Below are 12,055 nucleotides of genomic sequence, written 5' to 3' on the forward strand. Positions count from 1 at the left end.
TGTTTTACATAAATGAAAATGTTTTTTTTTTCAATCAATTCGTCCGATCTAAGATGTTTACTAGAAGTATTCTTTATTGTCGCTGAAAGTTAAACAATTTTATAGTCAAAATGAATACAATTTATTAAAGTTAGATACATAGTCAATATTACAAAATAAAAGGTAATGAAAGTAAAACATTAAACAATATAGGGGAGTGCATTTAGATTTTCACTTCGGAAAAAATCAAACAAGATAAAACTTTCTGTAATTTCATTAAGAAATGTTTAATAAACAACATATCAAAAAGTTCTACTCGAGAAGTGGGTGCTTCATTTTTTATTAAACAAATGAACAGCGAAGTTAGATGTTTTTTTAAATAACTCCGAATATATAATTTTTAGAAAAAAACTGACTTGACCATTGAAAAATTCAGAATATTTTACAAAAAAAACCTTATATAAAGATTTTTCTAAAATTAAATCTCTAGCTTCTGTAATTTTTTATTTATAACGCTAAAGTCACCCTTCTCACACACATTGGCGCACTGTAAACTAGCGTTGGAAGAAGTGCACGGTTGAGTTTTTTTAATGTAATTCTTTAACTAATGGGTCAAAAGAAATTTTACAAATTGGACATGAAAGAAGATAAAATAAGGTATCTTATGGTTGTAATACAAAGAAATAAAATGTATGGACATAAGTACGGTGTGGGCGGAAAATGAGACTTACATGAATTTTGTTTAAAAATGATTTAAAAATGTGTAGCTAATACAATTTTACCTATAAAGCTCTCAAATTTGCACAACTTACCTCTTAATCATCTTACTAAACGATGTTTCATTCAAAAAAAATCTCAAAAATTTAATTCAAATAATACGCTGTCTCAAAAAATGTAATTTTTGAAAACTTCGTAGTTCTACAGAATTCCCACCAATTTAAGACGGTATTGCTCAAGTTTGAATAAACCTAATACAATTTTTTTGATATTTTTTCAAAGCCTAGGATGCAGTCTTTAAAAAACACTGATTTATTTTAGTTTAAAAATGATATAAACAATTTCTTTTTGAGAAAACTAAGAAAGATAACAAAAATGTAATACAAAAACCAAAAATTACCAGCTGAAAAAATGTATATACAGAGTGATCAAAACTTTTTTCCGTAAAACTTACCTAAAATTAATTTAATAATAAGCTTCAACAATAACAAATGTTCAACAAAAAAATTTTTTTTTAGCTCTTATACAGTATGTTTGCGTAACTTGGAACCTATTGATAACTTTTTTAATATCAGTTTTACGAAAAAAAGTTATTCTTTATAAAATACTCTGCATCGTATATAACATAAGATGCAACCATCAAATATCAAATTTTTTAATTTTGTACGAAGTATGTCAAAAAATATGAATTTCACTCAAGAGTAAAGTACCTTTATATTTCACAGTATCGAAAATTTTGATAAAGAAAAGTTGTTTGGAATTAAAACTATGTTTCAATATGTAATTATATCCTTCTAATCGAAAATTTGTTTTTTTTAATATTGTTTCAAATTAATTATACCAAACATCATTAAATTTTCACTTATTATTTATGATAACTGATTTATTATTAATTTTATTAAGAAAGTTATTCGTCATAAATAGCTGTGCATGGTCTAACACTTAATATGCAAATATAAAATATTATATTTTATCAATATTATACGAGGTATTATGTAAAAAAATTGTATAAAAGTGTAATTGCATATTGACACATCGTTTTTAATTCTGAACAACTTTCCATAATAACAATTTTCAGTATTATGAAAAATATAGGTATCTTACTCCTCACTGAAATTTTTATTTATTGACATATTTTGTACAAAATTGATAAAAATTGATATTTTATGATTGAATTTAAAGTTTTAGAATATGCAGAGCTTTTTACTAAGAATAACTTTTTGATCCCATTGCAACAATATTTTGAATATTGAAGAGATAGATTTTGAATAATTTGTTCTTTCTTTCTAATAAATTTTAATTTTTAATATTATTGTGAAAATTATTTGTTTATCTTTTTTTTTAAGATTTAAATTCCATAATTGTTTGATTGGATTCTACTTGTTTTTTATTTAAATATCCGCCATTTTGGATCCGCCATTTTGAAATTTAAATTTTTAATCTTTAATTCAGATTCAACTACCTGTTAAAAATAAAGACAATAAATGTTTTAGAAAAATGTTCTTTTTTATGTTCTTTTTAGAAAATCCGCATTTTGGATCCGCCATTTTATAGTTTATAATGTTTATCAAAGTTTAGGTTAGGTTATAATGTTTATCAACATTTAAGTTAGGTTTATCAAAGCTCTCAAAAATAAATATATGTAGAAATAAATACATTTTGTAAAGAAATTATGATTTTACAACTATTTTTTAAGTTATCCGCCATTTTGGATCTGCCATTTTATAATTTAAATTATCAAAATTTGATTCAGGTTCAGCAACCTCTCAAAAATATCCACATATATGTAAACAAACACGTTTTATAAAAAAAATCGGATTTTACAACTGCTTTTTAAGGAATTTTAGGAAAAAATCCGCCATTTTGAATCCGCCATTTTGAATTTGCAAATTGTAATGTCAGATTCGGGTTCAGCATAATCAAAACTAAAATAAAAACATTTTTTATCAAAATAAAATGTTGAATTCACCCATATTCTTAACATTATTTATACAAAACAATTGTTATTGTTTAAACAATTAATAAACAATTAGCGGCGAAATTTGTGAGTAGAACTTTTTACTTTAACATATTTATAAACCGACAAAAAAAGTTTTAGAAAAATATAACCTTGTTTGATTTTTTCCGAAACATTGTATCTTCTCGTTCTAATTGCACTCCCCTAATATATTTGCAAAAACTTATATAATTTGCAAATTAAACATACAACAAACAAAATACAGACTTAGGAACTAATCAGTTTAAGCTGCTACGTATGACACCCAAATAATGATAAAAATACTTTAGTTACTTGTGGATGGAAGATACTGTAATTTCTTATTTTTATTCATTAAGATATACTGCTTCTACGCCTTTTAGATAGATAGTATTTTGTAATTTTACGGAACTTGGAAAAATAGAGGAGATATAAAGGGAGATGATTGCAGTTTTTTGCGTCCAACGTTCGACACTATACAGTCGAACCCGCTTATTGGAATAGCCTTCGTGCCAAGCAAAAATATTCCTATAACCGGGATATTCTAATACCCGATCATTGATGGCTGGTAGAAATAAGGGTACCTACTGAATAGACCTACACAATAATAGTACATACTATGTATGTACCTACATTTACATTATATTTATATGGTTTTAGGTCGTTTTAGTCAATGATACAGCAGTGTAACTTATTTTATTAAAAAACCAACTTACGTTTTCTGTGCATAAATCCATTAATAAGCCTGAGATGTGTGCAATATGTAAACATGTATATATTATCTTATTTAAAATGCATACGACAAAATTCCTTCTCATTTTTTTTTGAAATCTTTAAGTTATACAAATTAGAAAAAATTACATTGCATTGGTCCTCCAGAAATCTTCTTATAATATTACAAACGGTTAGGACTTGCCAAATTGGATGGAATATCCACAAAATCGAAAAAATCTTCATCTTTTGCCTCATCTTTCGCTTTAATATTGAGTTGGGTGGTTTCATTGTTTTGTTCCAAATCTTCAGTACCTTCGAAAACCGATAAATTATCGTCAAACGAAACAACTCTTAAAAATATTCGTCTTTTATTTTTTCGAATTCTGTGTTTTGATGAATTGGCACATTGGCAGGCAAAAAACGGATTGTTAAAATATTCAAACTCATGTCGGGTTTATGAATGGACAGGGCGGTTATTAATAAAAGAGAACATTTCTCTTCTTGTCTGCCATTGTATTGTCGAAGTCAATAAACCATTAACCAATAAAATTTATAACTGCAAGGAGATAGATCGCAATAGAAATTTTTACAAGTTTTGTGACACAAGTTAAAGTAGGTAGTCTATGGCCTGTTGTATTTCGTAAAAGTGTCCAACTGGTGCGTAATAAAGTATTTATTATCTGAAAAATATAATAACCCAGACATAATTTTACTGATAATAGTGCTAATTTAAAAATAACAAGTATTAACCGAAATAATCGTAAAACTCTAAAAAGTCTGTTAATGAACACCTCTCAGGAATTGTATTTTAATAAAAAATAATAAATACATCAGTGATGTTGCAAAATTGACTGTATATTGACGCTATATTAAATAACACACATTTTACACAGCATCCATCAAATATGGTAGAAAACATTTTTGAAGACATATTTTTGTGAATGTGCCCATCAAATCGGTAATATATTTTAATTGACAATTTGAATCATTTATTGCATATTCTTTATAAAACAGTAATATTTGTTGCTTATTTTCTATATCTTTTGTGCCCTCTAATTTGTTTTTACAATTTTCACATTTAAATTGTTCAAAACATTTTTTAAATAAGTACCCTGCAAAATAATATACTGAACATTTTTCTAAACTTGAAGCCACTCTATCTAAATCTAAATTTGTTTGTTGCAATAAGCTATTTGGAGACACATTTTCTGCAGATAATAATACTATACTGTCTTCTAATGCGCCTTCACCTTCAACAGATTCTTCGTCACTATTGCATTCCCTACAACAATAATAATATTTAGCATAACTGAAAAAATCAACTTTCTGCACAATAAAGAAAAAAAAACAATTTAAGTCCTGTATTCAAAATATATTCAATTATATTCAAAATATCAAACTATCATTATGTATATTTTTAAAGCATAAAAAGTACCCTCAATAATATGCGAACGAAAGTATTCAACCAGTGCATATTACCAGTTATCACATATGGCTCACAAACATAGACTTTCACAAAAGATAACATTGACAGAATATCCAAAACACAAAGAGCAATGGAAAGACAGATGCTGGGTATCGGTCTTAAAGACAGGAAAATACACTCATGGATGAGAGAAAAACAAAGGTGTATGATGTATGAAGACAGGTTGCACAACTTAAATGGAATTTCGCCGGCCACGCTCTGCGGCAAAAAGATGGAAGATGGAATAAGCGAATTCTACACTTGCGACCATGGGAATAGAAAAGAAAAAGAGGAAGACCGCAGATGAGATGGACGGACGACCTTCGAAGTTTAACAAAATTAGATAGAATTAGATTACTATAACAAAATTAAAAATAAACTTATAATGATTTTGCATGAAAAATTTGTTCAAATAGAGATAAACGTGTGCAATTAAAATTTCATATTGAGGTTACTTTACTTATAATGTATTGTTTATATATGATCCGCAAGTTTCATGGGTTCAAACTTATTTTTAAAAACGCTGTAGCATGCTATAGTTAAAAGAGTTTGAACGAGTCACTAATCACGAGTGTGTGCAAATTTTGGACAGGCATATCTTAACCAATGTCTTACAAAAAAATAAAAATATTCAAAACATTGAAAAATGCAAAACATACATTTTTTTACTCTGTGAGATTTTTGGTATCACGAATAATTTCAATTAAATTCAAAAACACCTTCACTCAAATTTTAACATACCAAATGGCATATTCAAGGCATTCATGATGTTAATAATTAAGGGCATAGGCGCAAAATTTCGCACTCATGTGTTTTAAATGCATTCATTCATTAAATCATGAGGAAACTAATAATTATTTTCGAAAAATTTAAAAGCAGAATGAAAGATTACGTTATTACAGACGGCCGAAAGTGTCCTCATCAACAATCAGCCAATCGTGTCCACTGCTGGACATAGGCCTCCCTTAGTTCTTTCCAGTGTTCTTTACACTGGACCGCTTGTACCCAGTTTCTCTTTTTATGTCGTCGGTCCATCTAGTCGGTGGTCGTGCTCGGCTTATTTTATAGTTTCTGGGCTTCCATTTCATGATTCTTCGTGTCCATTGTCCATCTTGTGTTCTAGCTAAGTGCCCTGACCAGTTCCTTTTAAGCGTTGTAGCTCTTTCGATGACGTCTTTGATCTTTGCCTGATTTGTTGGTTTGTTATATGGTCTCGAAGGCTCACGTTTAGCATTGCACGTTCCATGGCTCGTTGTGTAACTCTGAGTTCATTTGCGGATTTTTGCGTCGGTGTTAAAGTCTCTGCTCCATAAGTTTGTACAGGCAAAATACATTCGTTATAAACCTAAAGTACCCTAAGAATAAACAAAAATAGTACATTTTCTCACGGTTTTTGCTGTAAATTTTAAAGAACTACTTGGATTGACATGAAATTTGGCGTACGCATAGCTAACATGCAAAAGAAAAAAAATTGATTGTGTGCCGATGTGTGCTTTTGCCTTGGAGGTAAGTTTTACTACTTCTCGGCGGTTATAAAATATACGTTCAAATGGAAAACTGACTAATTGTAAAAAAACTTTTATTTTATAGAGTTTTTTCATTAAGTTAATATTATGTTCGAGTTATTTGCGGGTGAATATGTTCATTTTTCAACAAAGTAACCATGTTTTTATACGGTTTTTCGCAAATAACTCATAAAGTAATATCCAGCTGCACCGACAAATAATATACAATATATACAATATACAAATAAATACATACACGAGTAAAGCAACTTGTGAAGTGGTAACGATTAAGTTTATTTGAGATGTTAATTAGGGGGTGATTTTCCCGATTTTTTACCAAAAAAAAGGACCCAACTTTATTTTGAGAGTAACTTATTTACTTTTGATGCTAGAATTTTTTATAAAACAAAAATAGAGCTTTTTTAAACTTTTTTAACTTTAAAAAAGTAGTAACGACTTTCCCCCAAAAAGTGCTAAATTTTGTGGATATTTCACGTTAAAATATTCAATTTCGAATTTTACGAATATGAACCTATTTTTCATTAGCTATAATTCTTCTACTAGGTCTAGCGACCTAATATATACACCTTTTTTCGCTTTTTTACAGGCTATATTACAGGTTATATTAAAAAAATTTTACTAAGAAATTTTTTTCGGCAAAATATTCACTTTTTAAGTTATTAGTAAAAAACCGTCTAAAAACGTGTTTACTTTGTTGAAAGATGAATATAGTACAGTCACTGAAGGTTTTCACCTACGATTTCGTTGAATCCTCATCGATTTTCATGAAAATTGGTGAGTAGTTAGACGATACCTCAAGGAACAAATAAGAGAAATCATCTCTCTCTCTCTCTCTCTCTCTCTCTCTCTCTCTCTTGTCGTTTCCCCATTACTGAGGATCGTGATTTCTTCCAATATTCCTAACAATGTTCAGTGGCGGCTCGTGAATACTAAAAGAGGCGGTGCACAAATAGATAAATTTACCTTTAACACAACTTAATAGGTATATTTACCGGGTACTGGAATCTTTTGTTTCCTTTTTTGGCGCAGTATCTTTAAAATTGACATTTATATATAATTAGATGATCGTATGGATAAAGAATTATGAAAATAAGGAAGGCCTATATTTATTTTTTCGTAAATATGCACCTAAATCAATGATACCATGTCTTGCCCATGTAGAATCGCTCCCAAACAAAACACACACGAAATAGAAAAATTCATTTTTTGGATCACATCCACACATCCAGCAATTTTTGGAATATATTTATATTAAACATTCTTACACGGCCTTTAAAGTTTGAAGAACCAGATGACTGATTTTTCAGATCAACGCTAAAAAGTTATAGATAAGCGAAAACCATTCTAATACACTCGCAAAGTCACATTCTAAAACCCACTCGAGCCAAAGTTTGTCTGGCTCGGAATTTCATAAACCCCGGCCCGGCGTTCGTTGTAAGCTGGCCGCGTCTACCTTTTCCTATGCCTTTGAAGGCAAATCTCGAGCCATACGGAATGGTGCTCGGGTAGAGTAACTCACAGGAATTATTTGTTTTTTCGTGGAAATTAAGTTACAGAATGATAAATAATGTATGTAGATGATGCACTGATATTAAAAAAAGCATAGTAAAAGTAAAATTATTTTTATTGTTCAATATGTTTTCCTGTAAGTTTATTTTTCACAGCCAGTGCCATGGCTCGGTGGCCCTTTAGGACTAGCCGCCACTGACAATGTTTCTCCATTGGTCTCTATTTTCAGCTGCTCTAAGAGCTTCGCAGAATGAGTTTCCAGCTGAATTATTTATTTGGTCGGACCATCTAGTTGGTGATCGTCCTCTTGATCTTATCCCCGGAACATTTCCAGAGACGATTAATCTCTCCAAACTGTCGTCACCTCTGCGAACCACGTGAACAAAGAATTGCAGAATTCGTTGCAGACATATTGTGGACAGCCTTTTTTTAATATTGAGTTGGTTTAGAATGGAAACGTTTGTTCTATGAGCTGTCCATGGTATGCGCAGCATTCTTCTCCAGCACCACATCTCAAAGGCATCAAGTTTTTGGCGCTCGCATGTGCGAAGAGTCCAAGTCTCTGCTCCGTATAGAAATATTGAGAATACAAGGGCATTCACCAGTCTCATCTTGATATTTTGAGAGATAGATCTGTATTTCCAAACTTTAGTTAGGCGACTCATCGCATTTTTTGCCATACCAATACGTCTCCGAACTTCTGCTTCACAGTTGCCATCGTTAGTTATACTAGACCCGAGATAGACAAAAAGAATTTCAAGAGGAAGAAAGACAGTCGGAGCCCTACACAAACTACTAAGAGCCAAAAACATCTCCAGAAAGGCAAAATTAAAACTCTACCGAACAGTGATCCAGTCCACAGTTCTTTACGGGAGGGAAACATGGGTCATGAACAAAAATCAAGAAAATATGATGAACATCTGGGAATGGAGTGTCCTAAGGAAGATATTCGGGGGAGTAAAAAACGATGAAGACGTTTGGAGGAGACGAACAAATGCAGACATCAGTGAGCTGTACCGGAAACCAGAAATAAGCCAGATGGTCAGAACAAAGAGACTAAGTTGGTTAGGTCATCTTGCGAGAATGGCTGACGGAAGGTGGACAAATAACTCACTGCTGAGAGGTGAAGGAAAGAAGAGAAGAGGACGACCCAGGAAAAAGTGGCTAGAATCATGTAAGGAAGACCTGGAACAATCAGGATATCAAATTGGAGAACTGCGGCCATGGACAGGAGAAAATGGAGAAAAACCGTGGAGAAATTCCAAGCCATCGGCCTTTAAGGCCTGTTGAGCTATACATATTATAAAATATATATTATATGTTATAAAATGCAGCATTTTCCCGTTATTTAAGCTTGAATACTTAGATTTGGGTACTCACCGAAAAAAATATAAAATACAATTACTTATAAATCACTTTTAGTTACATAAAATTAAAAGGTTTTTCTAGTAAAGAGTTAATTTTATTTTTTATTAGCTTCAATTTTGGTAAGAATAACTTTTTTGTAAAAACTTATCGTTTTTGAATTATTATGAAAAATCGGTTAAAAACCTGCATATTTCTTTCACGAAAAATTAAAATCTTTGATCTTTAATAACTCAAAAAGTTTTGACTTATTTTAATAACTTTATATAACAAATGTTGCTTATAATTTGTCCCTCTATCGCATTATGGGGTCCATTTTAATAAAATAATTTTCACCCCACGAGAAGGGGTGGCATTCACCCCCAGAATAAAAGCGCAAGTTGGCACCATGTCACCTTTGTTTCTTAAGATACCCTCTAATCACTAACCAATTTTCATGCAAATCGATGGAGGTTCAACGAAATCGGAGATCGGAGGTAATAGCTCGATCATATCCACCTACAGTGACTGCACTAATATATTCACTAGCAAATAACTAGAAGAGTATTAATGAAAAAACTCTATAGAACAGGGTTGCTTAAAATTAATCATTTTATTAATTTCAGGACTTATATTGGACACAATATAGTATTTCACCGTCTAAAAGGGGTGAAACACAACCCCAGGGCAAAAGCACACATCGGTACAATATCACTTTTTTTCTTCGACTTGTTAGCTATGTATGTGGAAAATTTGTCAATCCAAGCGGTTCTTTAAAATTTAGAGGTTTTGAAATATTGTACCGTTAACGAACTTACTAAAGGTTTGTTTTGAATGAGATATTTAAAATTAAAAATCACACTAAATTTTCTTTTTTTTTCACCCCTGTAACTTATTAAAATAAAAATTATAGAAGTTTTTTGGGACTATTGACCATCGGTAATAAGGCAATCTTTCATTCTGCGTTTAAATTTTTCAAAAATACTTATTAGTTTTCTCAGGATTCGAAAAAAATGATTGCTTTTAAAACACATTATCACGAAATTTTGCGCCTATTGCCTTAAAATACGCTAATATATAAGAATCATTTATATATTACCATTGTTTAAAAAAGAATTTTTGTGTAAAGTTTAAAAATTATATTTTTTTAAGAAAGAAAACAAAATGAGCTATTTTTTTAAGGGGAACGGAACACAATGCAAAATTTTTATGCATGTCGAAATTTTCAATGTGTTTTAAATGAATTCTTTTTTTTTCGAATCCTAAAATACTAATAAGCATTTTTGAAAAATTTAATGCAGAATGAAAAACTACTTTATTACCGAGGGCCGAAAGTCACTTAGCAAATAAAAAGTTTCTTTTGAATGAAATATTTTCAATTAAAAATCACACTAAATTTTCTCTTTTATTTTCACCCCTGTATCTTATTAAAATAAACATAGAAGTTTTCAGGGACTTTTGGCCCTCGGTAGTAATGTAATTTTTAATTCTGCATTTAATTTTTCAAAAACATTTATTAGTTTTCTCAGGAATCTTAAAAAATGAATATATTTGAAACACTTTGAAAATTTTGACATGCGTCAAAATTTTTTTACTCCGTTTCCTTTACCTTACTTACAATCTTTCATGTGTAATTTTTTTATTTAAATTTTAAAAACGTAGGAATTTAAATAATATTTTACTTACCTCGAAGATTTTATAGATTTTCTATACGGAAAACACTATATTCTGCATGGAAACACTAAAAGGTGTAAATACACTTGCCACTATGTCAGTAGTAATGCTACTGTGTCTGTGTCACTGTCTAAGAGATATTGCAACCCTGGTTAATTTAATTTAGATAAACCAAAATGGACGCTAACTTTAGTTACCGTGGCACCATCTATTAGAGCGTAGCTAAACAAATATTTGTAGATTTCTATTCAATTGAGATAGAAAGAGTGGTGACATCTAGTGACTGTCTCAAATAAAATCCAATAAAATTAGACATAGGGTTGTGTTACTATGGTCTAGTTATACAATGGTATAGGTTTGAATACGTTGAATAAATAATAAGGCATTAAATCTACTATTTATTACAAATTATGTGCAGATTATTTAAATAAAAATAATTTTTAGGTGCTACGTCACTATTTGCTGGACAACAAAACCAAAGTACGATGTCTTTTTCGACGCCCACGACTGCAGCGCCAGGTTTCAGCAATATGACATTCGGCACGAGTTTCGTAAGCCAATTGGGCGGGAATAGTTCACAGTTGTTCGCCGCGCCATCTCTAGGACAAAGTACGAATAGTTTTCAATTGCAAAAACCACCCACCGGAAACAAAAGAGGAAAACAATAGTTTACGGTTTTATTTTTTTAGCTCACATTGTCATAAATATTAAACTTTTACTACTATATAAAAAATGGAAGTTGCTGTTATTTTTGTATTTGTATTTTTGATAATTTAGGTAATTTTAATAGTTGTAGAGGAATATTTTAAGATGAGTAAAAGTTCAAAACGAAGAAGGGAATTTTTATTTTAATTACAAGTATTGTACAGCTGGTTCCAAAAAAAACTGATACGACTCTTAGTAAGATTTGATCATTTTGAGCAGTGTATTTGATTGGTCTGACATTTTATTATATTTAAAATAAGACAATCTACGGTTTCGTTTTGATTTAAATCTGTCTCCCTCCATCCTCCGATAGTACTATTTCTAGGTCTACCTGTTGCCAAGGAGGCTCTGAGGAAGACAAATTTACACCAACACCAAATACTATTGACTGTAATACATCCAACTCCCACAGAAATCTGGAAGCACGTTGCCACTAGCGCGCTGGCA

General features: G+C 30.6%; 1 protein-coding gene across 2 annotated transcripts in view; it reads left to right on the forward strand.

The window, feature by feature from the left end:
* Nucleotides 1–11,738, forward strand: part of LOC114326929 (nuclear pore complex protein Nup58) — a 51,022-nt gene extending 39,284 nt beyond the window's left edge. For both annotated transcript variants that reach the window (XM_028275396.2, XM_028275394.2), the window contains exon 6: nt 11,348–11,738. In XM_028275396.2, the coding sequence (XP_028131197.2) occupies nt 11,348–11,571 (224 nt within the window). In that variant the 3' untranslated portion in view covers nt 11,572–11,738. The remainder of the gene's footprint in view (nt 1–11,347) is intronic.
* Nucleotides 11,739–12,055: the final 317 nt, after the last annotated feature.

This window comes from Diabrotica virgifera, chromosome 5 (assembly GCF_917563875.1).
Source record: "Diabrotica virgifera virgifera chromosome 5, PGI_DIABVI_V3a".
NCBI lineage: Eukaryota > Metazoa > Arthropoda > Insecta > Coleoptera > Chrysomelidae > Diabrotica > Diabrotica virgifera.